Source organism: Lepidochelys kempii, chromosome 10 (genome assembly GCF_965140285.1).
Source record: "Lepidochelys kempii isolate rLepKem1 chromosome 10, rLepKem1.hap1, whole genome shotgun sequence".
Lineage (NCBI taxonomy): Eukaryota > Metazoa > Chordata > Testudines > Cheloniidae > Lepidochelys > Lepidochelys kempii.
Genome location: NC_136389.1, coordinates 18418989 through 18443177, shown reverse-complemented (window position 1 = coordinate 18443177; position 24189 = coordinate 18418989). Strand labels below are relative to the sequence as shown.

General features: G+C 37.4%; 1 protein-coding gene across 2 annotated transcripts in view; it reads right to left on the bottom strand.

Annotated features, from left to right (window-relative positions):
- The window catches only part of SMG1 (SMG1 nonsense mediated mRNA decay associated PI3K related kinase), a 122788-nt gene that overhangs the window by 52957 nt on the left and 45642 nt on the right, over positions 1 to 24189 (bottom strand). For both annotated transcript variants that reach the window (XM_073362322.1, XM_073362323.1), the window contains 14 exons: positions 23487 to 23660; positions 21565 to 21789; positions 20616 to 20717; positions 19675 to 19944; positions 18545 to 18675; positions 16867 to 17028; positions 16264 to 16382; positions 15337 to 15424; positions 15147 to 15248; positions 13275 to 13415; positions 4481 to 4680; positions 3958 to 4154; positions 2269 to 2415; positions 1225 to 1379 (listed from right to left, as the gene is read on the bottom strand). In XM_073362322.1, the coding sequence (XP_073218423.1) occupies positions 1225 to 1379; positions 2269 to 2415; positions 3958 to 4154; positions 4481 to 4680; positions 13275 to 13415; positions 15147 to 15248; positions 15337 to 15424; positions 16264 to 16382; positions 16867 to 17028; positions 18545 to 18675; positions 19675 to 19944; positions 20616 to 20717; positions 21565 to 21789; positions 23487 to 23660 (2213 nt within the window). The remainder of the gene's footprint in view (positions 1 to 1224; positions 1380 to 2268; positions 2416 to 3957; positions 4155 to 4480; positions 4681 to 13274; positions 13416 to 15146; positions 15249 to 15336; positions 15425 to 16263; positions 16383 to 16866; positions 17029 to 18544; positions 18676 to 19674; positions 19945 to 20615; positions 20718 to 21564; positions 21790 to 23486; positions 23661 to 24189) is intronic.

The following is a 24189-nucleotide window of genomic DNA, read 5'->3' as shown; positions in this document are numbered from 1 at the left end:
TTAAAATCTACCACACTGCTCTACGGATTCTTAGCATAGGTCTAAACTATAAACAAGTCGACCTATGTTAGGTTGACTTACAGCCACTGCAGTGGCTGTAAATCATAAGGTGCTTTATGTGTTCAGGAAAAGTTAGCACATGTGACTCCATTTTGGTTTGGGGCCCACCATTGTCTAAAAGCAAGCACATCATGCATCAGGAGGAGTGTTCCTTAGATACTGCATTCCTGTGAAAATCCTCCTCCTCGTCTCCAGCCTGCCTTGATTCCTGGTATCTGTTCTTTGTCTGTCTCTAACTCCTTATCTCCTGGCCTTTGAGTGAGGCCTCCCATCCTGATAATAAAAGTTACTGATGCATCGCTTTAGGACCATGCTGTGTAATTAACATACTAGTTTAGCATATGAAGAATGCACCAAGCAGGGATAGGTGGTAGATTAAAAAAAGGGTTTGTTTATTGGTTAAGGTTTCCGATGCGCGAGGGCAACATGCTTTGCTAAGAGGTATATAACCTTTGTATAATCTGTATTCGGGGTCCCCTCCTGGCTAGCAGGGGGGCACCACGCTCAAGCCTAATAAACTTGGTGTTTTTTGGGAACTTTGCAGTTGTGGACTTTGTTTATGTGCCTCAGCCTAGATTCGAACTGTGCGTGACCTACCAGGTGTAATTCGTAGCATTTGTGTGCGTGTCCTATCAGGTATAATTCATAACATGTCAACCTAACACTGTAGTGTAGACTAGGGTGGAGCTGTAATTTAAGACACTACCTCAGCGTGATCAACACTCATAACACAAAAAAGGGTTCAGAGCCAGGTATGAAAATTACATCTGGATATCCTTAAAGAACCTCAGATTACTACCTCTGGCCAGGAAACTGGGTAAAAAAAAAAATTCAGATTAAAGAATAATTTGCAACATAACCCTGGCTAACTAATGCTGCTACACTACAGAGAATTTTTGAAAACGTAACACAGCACAGCTGATCCTTGAACACTGACAACTTAGTGATGTTCTTATGCATCTGTTTTCAAAAAATTCTAGGACATGCTAACCATCTCCCAAAGACATGCTAAAAGTGAACTTCTTGTTCAGATAAGGAAACCAGAAGAGCAGCTTTGATCCATGAAGCAACTTACATTAACTGAGATAAAAATATTGGCACTTCATGTATTTAGAAAATAAGCTCATATTTATACCAGTTCTCCAGCCATTTGTGCCAACTTACCGTCCTTCTGCTTGCTGAGCTACAGAATTAATCCAAGACAGACTCTTCCCAACTATAGCAGAAGACCAGACAGCTATTCCTTGTATAGCTTCAGGGCAATGAAGCTCACATAGTGCTTCCACCAACATCATAATTGTCACTTCCAATTCATTTCCCTAGAAATGAAGTTTAAGCCTAATTTAACAGATCTTGTTTGAAGAGAAAAGATGCGTACATTGTTAAATGTTTTAAACGTGCAATACTTCATGTTTATATTTAATAAAGTATTCTCAATGGTCACAGTTACCCCACCCCCACAAAGTAAAGCAAAGAATATTTGAAAACCAGACACTGTACACTACCCTCTGAAAAGCACATCTAGCTCATTGCCTATACTTATGCAAATACATGACTTCTTCACAAATCCCCAGAAATTCATCAGCAGACAAATTACTACCCAGGCATAAATCTAGAAAGCGTTCTCTGCTAAAAACACACACATTTCAAGAAGGTCAAACAACACTATCGAACAAGTCATCGGTACCCTTCAGCTTTTATACAAAGTGTTCTAAACACAGTGGTTTTTCCAACTCATTGTGCCAACATTTTGTAGAAAGATCTCCTCCTGGACCTCATCCTCTTCCAGTCCTCATCCCAGTCCTTGGTTAGAAAAGGGTTGCTTTTCACAATATCAGGAAGGGTTCCACAGACAAAAAGTTTGAAAAATACTGATCTAGCAGAAGTATCAAAAAACTTCCACAAGTTTTAAACAGAGGCTCCTTACTTAAACAGTGGGAATTATATAGTTCAAAATATGAGCTAGCTATAAATCTTTGACTAAATGTGTAACACACAGAATTTCCAGATTTTAAACTATTTTGCCTAGAAAAAACTCCACCCCCTCAAAAATAGATAAGTAAAAGTTCAAAACTGTTGCTCTAGAATACAGTTTTTGACAGGCCTATTGGTTTGATTACCTAATCCATTGGTTTATCTTTTAGTTTATATACAATACTATGGAAATGTTTTTTTCTACAGCTTACTAAATTTTGAAAAATATACTACCTTCATTTCTGTGAGTAAATCAAAACCATGTCTGACTGTCACAGCAGGTTGACCAGCCAACAATCCAACCCGCATGATAGAAAGTCTAATCCGAGTTAGCCAATCTTGGCAGGTCTGGCGGTTAGTGTAGAAGAATGTCCTGATAACCTTTACAATAGGGGGAAGGGAGAAAGAAAAAAAAAAGAGATCCTGAGTTTTATAAAACAATACTTTCTATTTCTGTATAAATTAAAATAGATGCATTATCATATTTAATACATAGAACACAGCATAATCTTTATCCAGAAGGGTTCCCTTCTCTAACTAAATTTTCAAGTGGTGTAATTTACTATAGAATGATTAAAATGTAACAACGTTGCCGTGGGAAGATTTCTGTCAGCAAGTCCATGACAAGAAGTTAGATTTAAATGTGTTTTAACTTGTCCTTTCAAATCTCTTTCCCCCGTACCTAAGAAGCCCTACTTACAATGGATGATTTCTTGGAAAATATTTTTGCTTTACTCAACCCTCCGTCAATACCTGCTCTTGGAGGACCACATTTCCATATGAAAGAGGCTGGAAGTTGGGGGGAAAGAAGGGATGAAAAGAGAGAAATTCTGACTCATCAGTGACTCACTACTTCTTGCCAGCCTGGGAGAAAAGAATTCAGCTTGATCCTTAAAATTTGATCCCCTGCACAGCAGCAAAATACACTAATTCTAGACTACTCCCAAATTCAGTTTGACCTGCCATTGGGAAATGACAACATACATTATAATTGTAGAGATTCTGAGGCAAACACATGAGTGGTGCAATATCTTTCTACCAAATATTATAATCAATCAGATTTGGATGGATTTTTTTCAACAAACAGAAATGGTTTCCTTGGAACCCTTCCAAATACATGTCTGGACAGGCAAAATAGCAAACAAATAATTCTTGCAAAAACTCATTGCAATTATGACATGATTTAATATGTCAACTGCTTGGTCATTTTACAGATTGTTTAAACAGAAATGGGAAAACAGCAAAGTGGTCCTTTCAATTTTTAAAGCAGTTTGGTTTATGAAGGCCAAAGCTTCATAGATTTAACTGTAAATACATCAATTTTTGTTTCATATCCAACAAATGGCAGCTTGAACTCCTCACAACTGAATGCATTTCATAACAAATGTTGATAGCTTAATAGAGCAGTGACTACTGTGCCTTTAATTCACATTCAATAGTTATTCATTTTATCATCTGCAACGTGTTTGATATTGTGCTGCTGTGTAAACAGTTACTCAAGAAAACGATGTTCCCTTTTCAGTTGTTTAATAGTAAATAACATTAAATCAAGTAAGGCAAAAGAAATTGAAGGAATATATCATGTTTGTTTGAAATTAGACAAACAAGGTTAAATGAAAATCAGAACACAAGCCTACAATGTTTGGAAACCAGGTTGTCTGCAGCTGATCTTTTTCAAAAACAGTAAGCTCCATCAATAGGGAGAACAGCTAGATAATCCTGAGCTTTTTTAATTTTTTAAAGTGGAAAAATTGTTGGCTTATAATCAGGGTAGTATATCGGACATTTCGATAGAAAAGTTATTACAAGGAATCATTCAGAAGCGGCATATGATTCTTGATAAATAGCTAGTGATATACAGTGAAATATTCCCACTTTTGTGGGACAGTTTGCAGTACACGGTCAGCATTGAAAGAGACAAACCTTGGGTGGAGAAGTGAGTGCATTAGCACATCCTTCATAAGCATTGTACATCAATTTCTCCAGATTCTCCAAGTACTGTAGAAGGAGAACAAGTCTAAGCTGATTACTGCTGTGTCCTTCATCATTGTCTGCTATAGTCCACTGGCTAACATCTTGATCCGGGTTTAACGTGTGGGCTGCAAGACTTCTAATGATACCTATGAACATTTGGCCAGAACATGTCAACACACTGGTTACCAAATAATCAGGTATTCACACCTTAATATAATATAAAAATATCTGTGAAAATTGAGTCTAAAATTATTAACATGTACTTCAACAAATAAAAAACTACATAAAGCATCTCCAAAAATTATAATATAACACTTGATTTCTTGACATTTAAGAAAGGTCTAAAAAAGCAACAAATTGTTGAAAAAGAAAGTAATTTTTTCCTATCTTGACCATAATTTAAGAAAACAGCTCACTACTCTATTTCTTAAACCAAATATCCCATAAAAAAAATATACATTCTTTATGTTACCTTCAATTGTCTGGAACGTATCTTGGGCTCTACCTAAAGGGGTTCTTAACTTAGAAAGGACTGTAAACTGAGCTGCTTCCCAAACAGCCCACTGCCACAGTACAGCATCCGTCTTCAACAGATTGCGAGGAATGGTCGATTGGTCACGCTTATCTAATCTCTGACAGCTGTAGAACAATCTTTCTAACCAATTGTCCTTCCTGAAAAAAAGTTAAGACAAATACAGCAATTCATATCTATATACATAGCTGTAAAGCTATTTTAGCTTGTAACTGATTACTCTTGTAATCAAACCTCTAATGGACCTATGTTTCCTATTGTCATGCACATGCGTGTACACACACACAGGATTATTCTGCAGGAACAAATACAGAGCTCAAGAACATTGCAAAAAAAATTACAAAGGCAGAAAAAATGGAGACAAAGGGTTTGCTAGCCAAAAGTAAAGAAAACACAGTGCAGAAGACAAATTTGAAAAAGAGGCATACACTTTTGGTTGAAAATGAAAATGAGCAAAGAGAAATAAGATATTCAAAATTCTGAGAGATAAAAATAGATGTGAACAGAAATTAATGAAGACTAAGGATTTAGCAGCATAAAATATTGCATCCCAAAAACTGGAATGGTAAATAGTTTCAGCTGGTGCCAAAAACCAGAAAAAGGATTTCAGACATTCTCTTCCAGGTGTACAAAATGACAGAGAAGGCCCACAAGTTAGAAAGATCGCAGTGAAGCCAACTGCAAGTAGTACAACTCAATATCTGTCCCAACACTGTCTCATCTTCTAACATGAGCCAACACCATCAAAACATGGCTCATTGTCAGTTTGCATTGAGTCTGCAGTCTCAGAATGCAGATGATATCAGTATAACTTCTGTGTGTATCATATGTCAAATACATGAGAAGGAGATAGGCATCCTACAGAAATGGTATAAAGACATCTGTATTGAATACCTACACATTGAGCTCGAAGGGGGGGGGGGGGGGGGGAGGAGGAGAGGAGAGGAAGAGGCATGTATAACTATATGGAGCATATGGTTCCAGGCAAGAAGGTTGATGGCATCTGGAGTACCTGAGGAAGCAGTGTGCTATATACCAGTCAACATTAGTTTGTAGCATCTTTTGTGCACAATGGGACTAGCTGTATAGAGGTACTGGGTGCATCAAGCTAAGGAAATCCACTAGGGCAATGGTGCAATTAAGACAAGAAAAAGAAGTTACTCAAATTCACCTATCACACCCAGCTGACTTAAGGCTATCAGAAAAAAAAAATCAACTATTAAACAGACCATAATTAAAAACAAACAAAAAAAACCAAACAAAAAATTATTTACTTACAGCTGAAAAGACCTTAATTTTAAGAGTGAACTGGCAGGGATAAAAGAGGAACAGATGGTTGAAGACTATGAGGTATATAGAATTTGCTCTCTGGGTTCACAAATGCTGCCTTACCTAGTCTGCTTTCAGAAACTTCTGAAAACATTGAAGGCCCTCCTAATGCCACATGACCAACCCAGTGGTAATAAAAAGTAAAATAAAAAAACATATTCAACTCTTTCAACATGGATGTGAGCAGAGTAGTGGGTTTTAGTAGCTACATGGTGACAAAACTGATTATACAAAGGCTTACATAACATCCCTTCTTGCAGATTTAAATACATTAAGTCTTTACATACCAAAAAGAATTAACTGAAACTTTAAATTTAATATTTACAACTTGCATTAGTAAAGTATGTAATTTTAATAGTTTCTGTCTGGAAAAATACATAATCTTCTGTTCTTCAAGATGTGATGCAGACATGTATTCCAGGTCAGTGTGCACACTCCATGCTCTGGAGCTGGGACATACCAGTAGCTGAGGCTCTCACACCCTATGGCTGTAGGGCCTCCCCTGGCTGTATACGGGTGGCACTGCCCCGATCCTCTCAGTTCCTTCATATAAAAGGTCTGAAGTACAGACTCCAAATGCAGAGGCAACGAAGGGCAGGTCACAAAATACACATTTGTATCACATCTGTATCACATCTGGAAGAACAACAGTTACAGGTAGGTAACTCTTTTTACTTCAAGTAGATGTAGCCACATACTCCATGCAGGTGACTTGCAAGCAGTACTCGCAGGACGTGAGGCTCAGAGTCTACTTAAAGAAGGCAGCACGTCTACCTTCCTAAAGTTTGCATCTGATCCGGACACAGCTGTAATGACATAGCACATAGCAAAAGTATGCACAGAGTACCAAGTGGCCACCCTGCAAATGTCCAATATAGGAACGTCATAGAGAAATGCTGTTGTCGTTGCCTGAACTTGCTTGGAATGCACTCACACCTCTTGAGGAGGCGTAGCCTGGGCTACTTCATATGCTGTCAAAATACATGATGTTATCCACCTGGAGATTGTCTGTGAAGAGACCACTTGACCCTTCATTCAGTCTGCATATGAAACAGACGAAGAGAAGAATGAAAAGGTTTAGTTCTAGCCACATAAAAATGTAAAATCACCTGACATTCAAGGTATGAAGACTCTGTTCCTTTGGGGTTCAATGCAGCTTAAGGAAGAACACTGGTAAATATATAACACTGTTCAAGTGACACTGGGAAATCATCTTTGCTTTGGGTGCGGCCTCAGGATTACTTTGTCTTTTGAAAATTGCATGTGGGGAGGCTCCGCCATCCAAGCCTGCAATATGCACACTCTCCTTACAAATGTTACCACCACAAGGAAAGCTGTTCTCTGACACAGAAAGTGGAAAGAAGTTGCTAGAGGCTTAAATAGAGGATGGATGGAGAGGAACAGTATGGCATATCCCAATCTGACTGCGTTTAGGATCCAGTTGTCCATTGTAATTGAGTCCCAAACACTCTACAAGTGGGCTAGCTTGTCCCTGAACTGGGGGCATGGAAAAGGAGAGGTTAAACAAGTCAAAATGGGTACCCACTAGATGCCAGGTGGGCAAATGGGTGGGAGGGGCTAGTTCAACTCAGAACCAGAGGACCTCCTCCTTTTTAATCACTGGCTCTTTCTGGAGTAATTCCACTGCCAGACAGGATGGGACAATTATCCAAAAAAAATCACTGCAAGTGGTATAACTGCTGCAGCAGCTAACCACTATAGTGGTGCCTCTTCACAGCCAGAGAATATACTCCCAAAGCACAAAGTAGCTCAGGAGTCTTTTAAAAGAGGGCAAAGTTTTGTCAGTCTTTCCTGAAAACAAAACCCAGCCATCAAATGTAAACCTTCAATGGTCTGCTGCACATCAGGCACAAAACCTGAGTTCTGTCACCATCAGGCTCTCTTCATGGTTACAGACAATGCCATAATCCTGGCTGAGGCACCCGCCCCTTCCAGAGCTGCCTGCGACAAAATCTTGGCTAAATGGCCTTCTGCAATGAATACCTTAAACTTTTCCCTGGAGACTTCTGGCAATTTCTCCATGAACTTAGATATGGTTGCCCAATTAACAAAGTCATATTTAGAGAGCAACACCCGTTGGTTCATATGCACATCTGCAGGGAAGAGGAGGTATACAATCTTTCTCCCCAACTCCATCCTCTTTGGCACTCTCTGTCCTTGGGTGTGGATTTACACATTCCTTGCCAAGCCCTGTCATTTGCTGCAGTCACCACCAGGGAGTTAGTGGCTTGGTGGAAAGAGAAACCCTCAAACCCTTGCATAGGAACCCTTGCATCGAAACACTTCGCCACAGGGGGCAATGAAGATGGGGTATTCCAGAGGGCCTTTGTAGTCTCCAGAAAAGCCTCATTTAATCAGGAGGGGTGCTCTACCTGGAGCTAATGATTGGAGAATATCCAGCAACTTATGCGTATTCTCCTGCAGAAATTCTTCCTGTATACCCAAGGCAGTGGCCATATGCCAGAGGAGGTCCTGATAAGTTTTAATGTCCTCAGACACCAAGTGAGAGGAAGATTCCAGCACAGTAGAGTGGGCAGGACAAGAAGGTAGTTTGCTGTGCCAATGACTGATTCTGTTCTTGTACCACAAGATCAGGACAGAAGAGCCACATAGGTCCTTGGGAAATCAACTCAGCGATCACTTGCAGCTGAAATGGTATGGGAGTGGTGATCAGGACCAGTGATCTTGATCTGGAGCAGGACCTCAGGGACTGAGGAGTATCCCAGGGATTCCAAGGAGGCCACTAGACGACATGTGTATAAGGCATTGGTGGCCAGTAGGTAGAGGGCCAAGAGACCCTGTCCCAACTGCAGGACAGATGTCAATCTTGGAAGTGAAAGTGATCTCAAAATGATCTCCGGCACCTATTGGACGAGGAGGATAACCCCAGCCTGGATCTTGAGGAATACCAGAGTTTCTGTAGTAACAATGGGGGAATCAGTTCCTGATGGGGCAAAGAACCAGTCAGACGCATCTAAAGCACAATAAGGAGGCAGCACAGGTGCCAAAGAGGAGGGAGGAATCAGCATCAGTCACACGAGTACTGCCAGCAGAGGCTTCAGCACCGAAGCTGGTACCAAACTCAATGATGGGATCTGCCTCCAAGACGATAACTGTGCTGAAGCCTGCACCAGCATCGTGGGGGCCTTCAGTGTTGGGCCCAGCCTTGACTCTGCAGTCTGGCCTATGCGATAGAAGTTGCATTGCCAACAGAGCTTGTGACTGCGATATGGCCAGAAGGTGCCAAAGACACAATGGAGGATGAGCCAGTAGACACCCTAACACTAGAGAACTCCTGAAACAAGAGGAAGTCTGGGATTGAGAGGCAAAGCAGGTCTGATGCATGGTATGTTATCATAATAGAGACAGTTAGTGCTGGTGCCAATGTCGTCAATACCTGACTCAACTGTGCACCATGGCCAGAACCAAAGTTGGCAGTAAGGGCCCTCGCTGCTCTCGGTCCAATATTAGGGAGCGGTTGGACAGACTTGCTCCATTCCACATGCCAAAAGAAATACAATGCTGGTCAACACTCCTCCTAGAAAAGTCATCATCTCCCCAAGCCCTGGAACGGGCCCAACTCATATTTTTTAGGACCTCTTTCTCACTGCACCAGAGAGGGTGAACAACCCCTTTTTCTTTTGGAGGGAAGCAGCAGGGCCCGAGAGCAGGCCAACATCACTTGCTGGATCCAAAGGCAACTGCTGAGGAGATGAGGGCCTCAAGGCCTGCTCCAGAAGGTTCTGCTTCAACTGCAAGTCTCTTGCCACCTGAGTCCTCTTGGTGAATGACTTGCAGATAGATTAAAGAGAGGTGCTCTGACCCTCGCTGAGGCACAATAAACTGTTGGGGATAGCCCCCCTGCATGGTGGGCATTGCTTGAACCCTGGTGAGGGCATCACACAGGGCAGCTAACTACTCTAACACTAAACTAAACACTTAAACTTAATCGAAGGTACTAATATTACTATATAAAAGTTCTCAGAAAACTGGGAGTGAAAGTGTGACTGCTTAATGACTACACGCTGCATGGAATCTTTTTTAAAACATGAGAGGTTCGAATTAAATGTTTACCCCAAATTTAAAAAAACTGTAAGAGGACCAAAAAATGCCACCAATAGAGTCAAAAAGGCATCTTTTAAAAACTGGAAGCCAAATCCTACTAAGGAAAATAGAAAGGAGCATAAACTCTGGCAAGTCAAATGTAAAAGTATAATTAGGTCGGTCAAAAAAGAATTTGAAGAGCAACTAGCAAACAGCAAAAAAAATTTAAGTACAATAGAAGCAGGAAGCCTTCCAAACAATCAGTGGGGCCACTGGACAATCAAGATGCTACAGGAGTACTCAGGGAAGACAAGTGTGCTGCGGAGAAGCTAAATGAATTCTTTGCGTTGGTCTTTACTGCAGAGGATGTGATGGAGATTCCCACAGCTAAGCCATTCTTTTTAGGTAACAAATCTGAGGAACTCTCTCAGACTGAGGTGTCAGTAGAGGATGTTTTGGAACAAATTGATAAATTCAACAGTAATAAGTTACCAGGACCGGATGGTATTCACCCAAGAGTTCTGAAGGAACTCATACATGAAGTTGCAGAATTACTAAATGTGGTATGTAACCTATCACTTAAATCGGGCTCTGTCCAGATGATGGGAGTATAGCCGATGTGACACTAATTTTTAAAAAAAGTCTCCAGAAGTGATGCTGGCAATTACAGACTGATATGCCTAACTTCAGTACCAAGCAAATTGCTTGAAATTACAGTTAAGAACAGAATGATCAGACACAGATGAACACTATTTGTTGGGGGAAGAGTCAACTGGCTATTTTAAAGGGAAATCATGCCTCACCAGTCTATTAGAATTCTATGAGGGGCGTCAAAAAACATGTGGACAAGGGTGATCCAGTGGATACAATGTACTTGGATTTTCAGAAAACCTTTGACAAGGTCCATCACCAAATGCTCTTAAGCAAATTAAGCAGTGATGGGATAAGAGGGAAGTTTTTTTCATGCATAAGTAACTGTTTAAAAGGGAAGGAATAAATGGTTTGTTTTCAGAATGGACAGAGGTAAATAGCAGGGTTCCCTAAGAATCTGTACTCTGACCAGTGCTGTTCAACATATTTATAAATGATCCAGAAAAAGAGGTAACCAGTGAAGTGGCAAAGTTTGCTGATGGTACAAAATTACTCAAGACAATTAACTCCAAAGCAATCAGCAAAGAGTTACAAAGGGATATCACAAAACTGGGTGACTGAGCAACAAAAGGGCAGATGAAATTCAGTGTTGATAAACGCAAAGTAATGCATACTGAAAAAAATTATCTCAACTATACATACAAAATGATGGGGTCTAAATTTGCTATTACCACTCAAGAAAAATCTTGGATTCATTGTGGATAGTTCTCTAAAAACATTCACTTAATGTGCAGCAGCAGTCAAAAAACCTAACAAAGTTAGGAACCATTAGGAAAGGAACAGATAATATGAAAATTTACCACCGCTCTCCCACCTTAAATACTGTGTGCAATTCTGGTTGCTCATCTCAAAAGAGATATATTAGAAATGGAAAAGGTATAGAGAAGGGCAAGAAAAACAATTTAGGGTATGGCACAACTTCCCTATGAGGAGAGATTAAAAGACTGGGATTGTTCATCTTGGAAAAGAGGGGGAAGGGGGAATATGACCGAGATCTATAAAATCATCAATGGTGTGAAGAAAGTGAATACGGAAGTGTTATTTACCCCTTCACATATACATGAACCAGAGTCACCCAATGAAATTAATAGGCAGCAGATTTAAAACAAAGAAAGTACTTTGTTGTACAACACATAATTTGTGGAATTCATTACCTGAAGATGCCATGAAAGTGAAAATCATAACTGGGATCACTTAATAATTGCCCTGTTCTGTTCATTCCCTTTGAAGCATCTGGCATTGACTACTGTTGGAAGACAGGATACTGGGCTAGAGGGACCGTTAGTCTGACCCAGTATGGCCGTTCTTATGAGGTGAAGATACTACACAGAGCTCCAACTCTATCCATGGGTAGTGCAAAGGAACCGAGGTGGTGAGGGCAGCACCACCCTTATGTGGCCAGGAAGAGCTATGGCTGCAGGGCGTAAGGGCTGCCCCTACAGGTACTGCGAGGCAAAGTTCTCTGGCTCACTGGTATGTGGGGTGCACACACCCACATGGAATACATGGCTACATCTACCTCAAAGAAGAATGTTACCTTCTTTAATTCAATGGAAAAGTGATTGAGGATTAATAATATCTTAAAGCATCAGGATATATAAAGCAATTTTCCCACAGCAACTGCATTCCTGCAATTACTATTTATTATTTGTATTGCAGTAACATCTCAGTCTGTAACTAATCCCCCTTGGTTATACACACTATTGTAGGTTTTGTTGTGTGTGATGTGACGTGCAAAATGATCATACATTCATTTCAATGTCTACACAATCATATCGCGTATGTTGTAAATATAATCACATTTGTGAGACTGCACACAGACAAATGTACTGGCATTTGCATTTAACTGAAAAACACTACATGCAGCTCACAAGGCTCAAGCATGAGAAGTTTCATTTTTAAAACTAAATCCCCCAAGTTAGCCAAGTGTAAACCTATGTGCTCGGGTGGAGCAACACCAACAACAATGGGTGTCTGCTCACATGGAGTTCTTTATAGAACTGGGGCCTAAGACTGAAGACACCTTCCCACAAGCACTTCCCATCCTGATAATTCAAACAGCTCAGTGGAATTTTACCAAACTTTTCAAAATAAGTTTAGCCTTTGGGATGAGAAAAAGAATGAGAAGTTAGACCACAAAGTACGCACACACTTACAAACATCTGAAAAAGATAGTCATGTAATTAAAATGCTTGTTCAACTACATTGTCACTAGCACAACCCTATACACAGTTCTCACTAACTGAAAGGTTGAGAGGGGAACAAAAAGCAATTTTTTTTTAGTAGTTGAACAGGAGTTTTTGAAAGGTGGAAGCAGCCTTCTACCACCAAAAGTGACTTTCCATAACTCTTAAGAGCAAGAGGCCCAAATTCTGAAATGAATCCAATTCTTCCAGGGGGCATTGAAAAGAGCTACCAAAGCTATTTGATCTTACATGTTTAATAAAAGCAGAGTCTCAAATTCCATCACAGATAATATCTATACTATGAAGCAAAACCATTTGTAAATTAGTTATCACTTTTGAAGTAGGTCTGTTGATGAGCTAATTTCGTATTTCAGGATTCAAGGTAACCAATGCAAACCAAACACATTAAACTTGTCCAATAATAATAGGCATATACTTAGTAAATAGTCAAGTGTGGATTCTACATAATATTTTTTATTTTAAAAGGTACAAAAAGTTCTTACCCTGTTCTGTGACAGTTCCCATACAAAATAAAACTAATGACATCAGAGAAGTCCTGTGGGTGGAATGTATTACTTGGAGCTTTGCTCATGTGATTTCTTACAGCCAAAGAGATTTCTTGTATTTCTGTGTGGTTGTTGTTACTACAAACAGAAAAACATAAGATATGTCTGATTCTCCTTAGACCAAACTATACTATACAAGGAAGTTCACAAAACAAATTTAAATTATTCCCGGTATTTACTAATTTTAGGAAAGAAACTGCAACACTATTTCAGTTTTAACTAGTTTTTGCATGTACAGCAAAACATCCCTAGAGCTCATTGGGCCAATCTCATCCCATTCATCCCAGGCCTAGAGAGAAGGGATAAGCAAAAACTAAAAAAGTAATGTACTTTATCTCCAATTACCTAAACATTTGTAATTGTCTTTACCTTTTTTCAACTCAGTGACCTCAACCAAGCAGAACTACATATTTTATTTTGGAGTACAATTTGTTGAACTGCTTTTGTACCTGTTTTAGGTCACTGATAAAGATTTTGAGACTTGGCTGTTTGCTTGAAAAGTTACTATACTAAATGGCTGAGAAACTCCTCAGTTAAAGTTTTGAAGTTAAGGATTATAACTGGTTTTGTAAACTACAATTTTGACAGTACACTACTCACCCTTTGGAGTAAAGCAAGGGCTTTTTCTGTTGTGTGAGTTGTTATCATTAAGAGATTTGGGGCTGACTAGTACATCTTAAATTTTTTAATACATGTGTGGAATTTTATATTGGCAGGATTTCCTTGAGGGAAACAACTGAGTTTCTGAAAAGCTTCTAAAGAGACAAAGTTTCCAGAGAAGTCCCACCATCAAAATCCCCTCAACATATATATAAATGCTGGACTGGGAAGAATAATAGGAGTCTCTCTATAGCCAGTCTCTGCCACTTATACCTTTTAATTTTCCAGGAAAATACCACCAATTACTTATTTTTTTAAAAAGAATTTTGTATAACATTGCCACTTGTTTTGCCGAGTCGGAAGAACACCTTAAGAAAGATGGCAGTCTCTGACAGAACAGGAGAAATTAGAGTAAGAAATTTCTAAAAATATAGATTATTTAATTATCCAAGGATAAAAGAAAACAGCTCACAAATACATGTTAAGGCAGAATCTAAAGATTTATGTAAGGTTTGAGGGACTTGATACTTCGATAAATTTACCAGATACTAGAAGCATTTCTGGATTTCAAGTACTCTGCCTATACAAGTTGAATCATCTTATTGAATTATAGGGTGGTCTATAATATATATAACAGAGTTGCCATACATTGTTTGTCAATATTTGACTCTAGATAGTGGCTGTTTCAGCCCAAAAGACGACGTTATGAAGGAAACACGTTCATATGTTCCTAGATTAAGAATACAATTTGATATATTAAAATTTAGAATTTACTAGATATGCACAGAAGCAACAATCTTCTTCCCAGTCAAAATAAAAGTTATAACTGCTGGAAATAAGTATGTTCTCAGATTATGAGAATGGCTTTTTGGAACCCAGGAGTTTGTGTCCTGGAGACCAAGAAGATGTTATTGTTGAAACACTGGGTGATACTGATCTTACAAAGTTCACATTTCATTAAACTCCAAGTCAATAACTGTCATTTTATGCTAAAAGTACACTAAGCACCCAATAAAAAAACCAAAAAACAGTCTCATGGTACTGTTGTCATGTTTTATATGATCTTTTAAAAAATATTAACTCTGTATAGCTAAGCTATTTGGATACATTACAGAAGTGTACTTTCTTAAAATTAAAATAAAGTTAGTCTGTGAAACAAAGTAGTAAAACACTTTCTAGATACACAAATACTTAAAACGAACTATTTACCTCAGAACCACGTCCAAAGGAATTGACTTTAACAGTTTCCCAAAAGCTTGTCTTACACGGGCACCACTATGGATTAGCTGAACTCGGCACACATCAACGCACCTGCATAAATAAATAAAATAAATTGAGTCATAATAAAATGTGCATCTAGTAACATATTAAGAAAATTTATTGAATTTTGGGGAAGTACCTTTGTAAAAGGTCATCTGGTAGGGAAGATGAAAGAGCATGGAGGCTACTACATGCTTGAAGACAGATATTCACATCTTCAAGAAGGGCTGCATTAAGGGTACAAATAAAGGTTATCATTTTCATTAAGATGCAAAAACTCATTCATCTCCACACAGAGATATCCTGAACGTTTAAGGACATTACTGTATAAAAAAATCATTTCATTTTTATTTTGTTCCGTTTTAGCTGCATGGATTTTATTAATACCAATAGAAGCCGCATGGAAATCAAAGCTGAAATTGTATCCCTATCATGTATATTTAACATGATTGTGTCATTTTAAAAATGTATAATTATCATCAAGAATAATCCCTGGCACCTATGTAGCACTTTCTGACCTAAAACATTGCTGACAGGTTAATCCTTATATTGCCCTATGTGTTGGGGATAATACACATTTGCCTATTTTGCAGTTAGGAGAAACAGAGTTAAAGAAAGTAAATTAATTGTCCAAGGCCAGAAGGATATAAGAGCAGGGCTAGAATACTTGTTTCCATAACCCTGTCACCATTTAGTTTTCCAATCTCTATCTAACACAATACCTCAAATTATGGTAGGATTGCTTATCCTTTGTCAAACATATGCAATCTGACTTCCAAATATCTATTATTCCACTGAGAAGCTTAATCAATCTCATGATTGTAGTCCCTTCATGCAAGGACATTCTCTTCTCCAAATAACTGACAGTTTGAGGAACAAGAGGAAGAGGAAAAGGCAAGGGAGTGGTTATGCAGCTGCAACCAGAGCTCAACAAAAAACTGCAAATCAGAAGATGACCACAGTTGTATCTATCAATCAGCTGTCTTTATCCAAGGACATATCAATACAGTTAATGGCATCTTATAAAGGGTAACCAATAAGAAAAAACAATTTTGTGTGATCTTACTGTTTCCTAGAAGTCCTTTACAAAACTTGTGGAAAGATGGAAGAGAGAATAACGGCGCATATGTTTCTGATTTTTTCATTAGAACAGCCACTTCCAAAGCCCAGGTCATCAGTAGTTTCCTAAAAATGCATTACAGACTAGTCACTCTATAAAACTAGATTCTGGGACAAAGTTACTCATAAAACATTAAATATCCTGAGTTTTCACATCAATGTGGTAAAGCAAACTTGCAAATATTTGTGAAAGAAAACCATTAAATAAGTGAAAATTACCTAACAATTGAGTTTTGGAAGCTCTATATTCAATGTTTGGCCTAGAAGAGTTTCACCTTTGGTGTTTTCATGAATATGAAAACTTTTTTTTTCAGTGTTTTAGCCTGAATCCTATGAACCAATTATGTTGAGCATGAATGATTATTTTAGTTCTTATGTTTTGTATGAAACCAAAATCCTCCACTTTGAAATATTTAGTCCTCACCACTCCTTTTTTTATTCTAAAAAAATTCTCCTTTATTTTTTATTCATTTTCTTGGTTCTAAATCAGAACTAATAATTCTCTTTAAAAAAAAATCTCAATCTCTGATATGAAGACAATACTATTTACCTGGTATCTTGAATAAGGTTATCCTTCTTAAGCAATAACCCCAAAAGGTTTAGTATGATAGAGAAATGTTTCTTTGTAGCTGTGGTTACAGTGCTAATCACTGCTCCATCAAACAAAGAAGGAGAGGAGGAGCTGAGGCTACTGGATATGAAGTGGTCATGCCTGAAGGAAAATTAGAAAAAAGTATTTTATTTCCTTAAACATACAACTAAATCAGAAAAAAAAAAATCAGTGTTATACTCAGATGTGTTGCCCAGAAACTAGTTTCAATGTTATAATCGCATGATAGTCTAAAATTTAAAGCTCCAATGCACTATCAATGTCTAGCTAAATAAGAATGAGTTTAATTAATTATTTTTCAGTAGTTTTATGCTAACTACAGCCTCAAATCCTCTGAAGTACTGAAAATAAATGTAATTTCAACATTAAACAGCGACAGAAAAAATATGAGGTATACAAGCAAGAAAGGAAGCTAAAGCTAGTTAAGTTGAGAGGGTCTGATCCAGATGTGTTCCACTACAAAATCACCACATCGTTTGTCACATCTATTAGCATTTGCTCAAAAGCGTCCCAAGTCTAGAATAATGAGAGTACTGCCTATGTCATTCAGTCCTGACCTGAAAAACTGCATGTAGATGCTGCCACCGTGCTTGTGTGCACCATGGTTCTAGTTTATGTCAGTGCTCCTATCCCTCATCACCAAAGATGGATTCAACCACAAGACATACCTTGCAAAATACCTTAAGTAATGAGCGACAAGAATGGTGAGGTAGTATCTTTTATTGGACCAACTTCTGCTGGTGAAAGAGCTTTTCGTGCTACAAAGAGCTTTTCTTCAACTTGTCTCTTTCACTAACAGAAATTGATCCAATAAAAGATATTACCTCACCCACCTCTAATATCCTGAGACCAACACAGCCACAACATCACTGCAAGCATTAGATAACGAGTGACCAATCATGTACTATTAATTCCAAGGTGGCACAGGAGCAACTTGTGTCTCAGCAATCTGTTCCCCCCCAGATTTCTTCTATTTCAAGCTGGATTTTTTACTTCACCCTTGCATTCATTAGGACATGTTATGACTACTTGTTGATCTGAAATCTAGAAGTTTTTTATTCAGAGGTATTTTATCCCTAATACAACAATTAAAATCTACTTTAATTTTTGCAGTTGCAGTGTACAATGTTTCAGTTAATGTTTGCATGCAAGATGCCATACAAAATGAAGCATTGTTTAATGTGTACTGAAAAGAATACGCTAAGTATCAGAGGAACCATGTAACATACCAGAGGTTAATTTTTTTCGAAAAAGGAAAACCCATTAGTTCACATCATAAACTGCTTGCAGAATTATTTTAGACACATTTAAATTAGAAGTTATAAAATAAACCTTAATTCTCAATCTTAAAAATACCTAAAATTATCTTTTGCACAAGATTTTTAGGAAACTGAGAATATGCATGGCCAATTTCAATCTAGAACCGTTTTTCATGGGTGATCTCTAGTACCTATGAAAATAAAATCAATGAAAATAAGGATTTATAAGAGAAATGGTGGCAACACATTGATTACATGACCATCAGTGCTGCTATTGTAAAATTCTTCCCTAAACTCAAATACAGTTTACATCTATCTATTTATGCTCTTAAATATTAATGCCTTAGTGATCTTCCTACCTGGTACAATGTGAATATAAAGTGTAGAGAACTGCATACTGGACAGCAGGAAAGTGAATGGCTATGTCACTGTGAACAATCATCAAATTCTTACTCAACAGTGCAAACACAGTTGGAGAAAGGGCCCACATCTACAAAACAATTGTAATAAAAGCACAAAAATATGTATGTAAAGGATATTGCTATCAGTCATATTTACATGTATCTGGTTTATAAAGAAATAAATGATCAAGTTTGCTTTAAACAAAAAAATGTACTGCTGAAATCACAAAAAACCTGCTGAAATTAGGACATTTTTACTAGTAATCTTTACTGTTTTTGTCTATCTAGAATTTCTCAAATGTGAATGCTGTCCTGCCCATAGTTGAAGAAACACACATCCGTCTTTTCTGATGTAAAAGTTTTCTTTAAAAGGTGATGCAAGGGTACTTTGAATCAAAGTGGCACAATACGGAAGTTGGAGACAGTGCAGTTTTCTACATTTTTCTTTCCTACTCGGTAATTTCTATATACTGTATTCAAATACATTGGCAGATTTGGGGTTTTTTTGGCTGTTTATATTTTAAATGATTTAATGAAAATATATCCTTCATATTTCTGACCCTGTTTGCTAATGTTCTGCTTTGCTGTCCACCTTTTTTATTTTAAAAGCACCCTATACATACACTGCCCCAAAAGGTTTATATTCTACCTTGAAAAGACAGAAAACACGACATCAAATGCAAGGTAGCGTTTTATTGTCAGTGAGGATCACTGCAAGATATGTCGAAACTACTTTAGTTTCTTTCTTTTCTCATCAAGATAGTAGAATGTCCTGACAGTATCAGAAGTAATTACCATCACCCCAGTAAAGTACTGTAATGTGGAAGTTATATTTCATCACACCTTTAAGACTAGAAATAATTCTCAAACAATTTTGCACCATGGAAGTTATTAAAATTCCTCCCTCAAAAGTATTGAAGTATCAAGAAAAAGACACCTTAAGTACATATATGCACGTATGAAATGAAGATTATATGCATTACATGAATCCACAGAGACTTGTACCTATCAATAAAAGCCAAACATTATATGATTTATTGAGCAAAAATTAAAAAAAGTATTTATTTTTACTGCAGTTAAATACTTACCCCAATCAATGAGTTTTTAGCATTTCCAATAGTAGTTAGGGCACTGAGGTCAAATATAACTACAAACTTTGCATTAGCCACATTGAATACATGGTTCTTAAAAGCATCATGCTGGATTTCAGAACATGCCTCAGGAAGCTGTAGGCTACAAAGGAGACTATTTAGACCACAGGTCATTTCTCCCAGAATCAACCTGTAAGCAGTCTCCAAAACAGGAATGTTCTTCAGGCTCAATACTGCTTGATAGACAGCATGGGCTGCTGCAACAACCTTGAAAATGAAAAGATTCAAAATGTTATTTAACAGTGAGATATTTCTGAAGTGAAGCTTTCTTGTTAAATGAAAGAAAGACTTATGAACATGTATGGTCTGAGTGTCTCGCTCTTCAGTTTATTATAATTAACTGTTTCTTTAATTCTTCTAGGCAAATTAAGCTGATCGTTATTTTAGGGTACCAAAACTACACCAGCCAATAGTAAAACAAATTAGACTATTTGCCACAAGTAGGTGAACTTCCATTAAGAATCAACTTTAAAACTAAAATTAAAATTGAGTTAATCTTAAAATATATGCTAAAAGCCCTACTGAATAAACTTTGAGTTAAGATATATTTAGCGCGCACACAAAAAAACCCCAAGTAAACACTGGATTGTAATCCTTTTCTTTTCCACCTTCCAATTTATATTTGTAACAAATGATGCTATGCAAATTAAAAAGAATTCTCTTCTGTCTGGTATGTGACAAAGTATGTTTCCTCACATGCCACAACCAAATGAACAATAACCAAACCTGAGTTTAGGCTTCTGTTTTTCTAATGAGTTCAGACATCTACGCAACTAACTGTTCTTCTTATGGGCAAAATTCCATAAGATAATATACCACTCCTCTAAAACAGTATTAGAATTGCTATAGCATATTAGTAGCAACCATCCACTTCTTACCTCTTTCTCCTTATGGTAACGGAGTACAAGTAGTTTAGATTCTGGTACAAACAATTTCTCTACAAATGTCGATGGCAATTTTGTATTTATTTGTTCAACAATCTAGAGACAAAACATAAGCACTGATAATATACATCTTCAATTGCCTGAATTCTTTATTCAGACACATTTATGGCACTAATTTACAGAACTTAATAAATCAGAACCCCTTAAAGATATTTATAAATATTTGACTACATTAGAGTTAAGAAATCAGTTACATAGATACCAATTAGTTACTTTTGTAAGTTAATGAAAAAACATAATTGCTCTGCCAAAATTCAATATTCAGAGGACAGGCTATTTTTATGCTATCTTGTCAACTGAAGTGGAACTCAAGCATATGACCAATATAGATTGCTGGACGTAAGTTCTATGGTAATGTGCTAATATGGTTATTTAGCCAATAGAGGTTAAAACAGTTATTTAGCCAACACACAGGTTGTGGAGATCAATATTCTGAAGTCATCCGCTATCCAAAGTGTTTAGCCATGGCAGAGTGACTGCATAAACATACTAAATCCTAGTCTCTCTGGCAGTTCATCAAAAATACTGCTACCAGTTGCAGAGGAAAGTTAACATATTGGTTAAAGAATAGGCACTATCCAAAGTCAAAGGAAAATTATTTTGGATAAACTGAAAACTATTCAGTAATAGAACTAAGTAGGAAGGCTATCAGCACAAGCTCTACCAGTTTTTCAAAATGATTACAAACATTTGATAGGTTTTTGTTTGTTTGTTTTGGGGTGTTTTTTTTGGGGGGGGGAATACAAGACATTGAAATAGAAAAAAAGGAAACAAAAATCACGATTTACTGTTAAATCAGTTTGTAATTCAGGTGCCTGAATGAGATATGTTAAATATTTTTTTCTAATTATAAAGCCCCACAAAAATGAGAATTTGTATGTACCAGTGTCAATAAATTCAAGACCGAGATGATATAATCGGTACCACAAGTCTGGCAATTCTCCAGTTGATCTAAGCCATATGTGATGACCATGTCACAGTGTATAGTCATACTGGGGTCCAGACTACCGAGTAAAACCCCAACACACTCATTGGCAGCGGTCAATACAGCCTCAGAGAAGAACACTTGGTTTGCTGTAGTCACACATCTCATTACTCTGTACAGAACCTGGAAAAGAAGGAAAGTGAATTCAAGTCAGTTTAACTAGTACTGGATGTTATTTAAGCATAGGGGAAAAACCCACATCCATTTGAAACTACACAGAACCAGAAATGCAGGGCTAGAAGGGACCTCAAGACGTCATCTAATCTCCCCCATCCCCCCATGATGAGGCAAGATTAAGTACATCTAAAACATCCCTGCCAGATGTCTATCTAATCTGTTTTTTAAAAACCACCAAGAATGAGGATTCCACAGCCTCCTTAGGTAACCTGTTTCAGTGCTTAACTATCCTTAGAGTTAGAAAGTTTTTCTTAATATCTAACCTAAATCTCTTGTGCTGAAAACTAAGCTGACTACTTCTTGTCCTACCCTCGATGGACATGAAAACAACTGAATACCACACTGCTTGTAACAACCTTTTACATATTTGAAGACTTGTGTCCCTCCTCAGGGCTTCTCTCCTATAGACTAAACATGTCCAGGCTTTTTAACCTTTCCTCATGTTTTCTAAACCTCTTATTTTTGTTGCTCTCCTCCAGACTCTCTCTAATTTGTCCACATTTTTCTGAAAAGTGTGATGTCCAAAACTGGACACAGTACTCCATCTGAGGCTTCACCAGTACAGAGTAGAGTGGAATAATTGCCTTCCATGTCTTACATATGACACTCCTGTTAATAATCTCAGAATCCAACACTACTCTGCACTGGAGCAAGTTCTTTGTCAAAATAAATATTAAAAATGCTTAATGTGCATTTATATTTTCATTAAATACAAAAATGCAACAACCCCAAATTTAGAATAATTTTAAAGACAATGAACTAAAAGAAGCACAGAAACACAGAGTTAAAGTAATTACTTTGGGTCCTATACACCTTGAACTGAAGTCAATGTTAGAACTTCTATTGCCTTCAGTGAGAAAAGAACTGGTCTTCTTTTCTTAACTTGTCCCACAAGGGTCTCATATTTCAGTGCCTGCACATGTCACTCAGACAACTTTAGATCCCAATAATGAAATCTGTGCAGGTGGACCCTTAAATATGGAACTCCTTGCAGGCATATCAATGGGATTCTGTACAGGCATAGGTCTACCCACTCAGATTCAACTGCAGAATCAGGACCTTATTCCTGAGTGTCCTTGTTTTGATTAAATTGGATGTCGCTTTAACTGTGATTGTAACCCATTAATTATTTTTGTATTACCAACGTAAGAACAAAAGTCACCTTCTCATACTGTGCAATAGTATCTATTCCAAAAGATACTCTAAAATGAAAAACTTCTTATATACCAGATTTCAACTAGATGAAGATTAGAAAGGGATAAAGTACAAACCTTTAGCTGGTTATAATTATACTCCAGTATTTTTAAAGCATCATGATAATTTGCACTATGATAATTTGAACAGATCATAAAGGTCTATAGCCAGGTCAGACTGAAAAACCTTTGGAAAAATACTTACATCAAATACATTGTGGTTTTTGGTACATATAGCTATCACAGGTCTCTGTCACAATCACCACTAAATATTAAATCAGATTCTATTAGCTGTCAGACAAATCTAGTCCTTCAGTAAAGTTGACCATGAGTACATTTGTACGCTGCCAAATTTTGCAAAAAATATGGATGTTGGGTTTCATTATTTACAATAAATTTACCAGCACATCTTTCTTAATAAGTAGCATGAAACATGTTCTGAAATCTTACATCAGTTACATATGCTTCAGTAATTGGTTGTCCTCTAATTGGGCTGAAGCGTTCCCCAATACTCCTCACCACAGTGCTGAAAACCCGAAGAAGTGCAGCTAATTTAGGTAGTGATACTGAAGGAGGAGGAATATCTTCGTCCACTGATTCTCCAGAGGCCACATGGCTGAGGTCCTAGATAGGAAAATTTATGTCATTAAGTAGTAAGTACAAGCAGTTCTAATATAGACAAAATATATATAAAATTCAGTTTTAATATCAGAAGTATCCCAAATGTATCACAATAAATATGCAACACCAGAGTTCTCTCTTTACACTATAGCTTCAACAAGCTGTAATTATACTTGTTAATTAAAGATGACAAGCAACACAAAATGTCTGGAAAACTGTATTTACATTAGCTCTGTGTATACAGTCACCACAAATTTTAAGATAGATTACTGGTGTACAAATTACAGATGCATTATTGTTGTAATTTATAGCAAAATAAAACCAGGTACCATATTAAATAAGATTTAAGAAGCAACTTTCTTTTTTATGTCGTCCTTTCAATTATTGTGAACATCTCAATGTCATCTCATCTGTTTTAACAGGAAATCATGACGACGACAACATTACAAACTAGCAGAAAATGCTAAGAAAAGCTTGTCTCTCTCATCAACAGAAGCTGGCTGGTTCAATAAAAGACATTACCTCACCTACC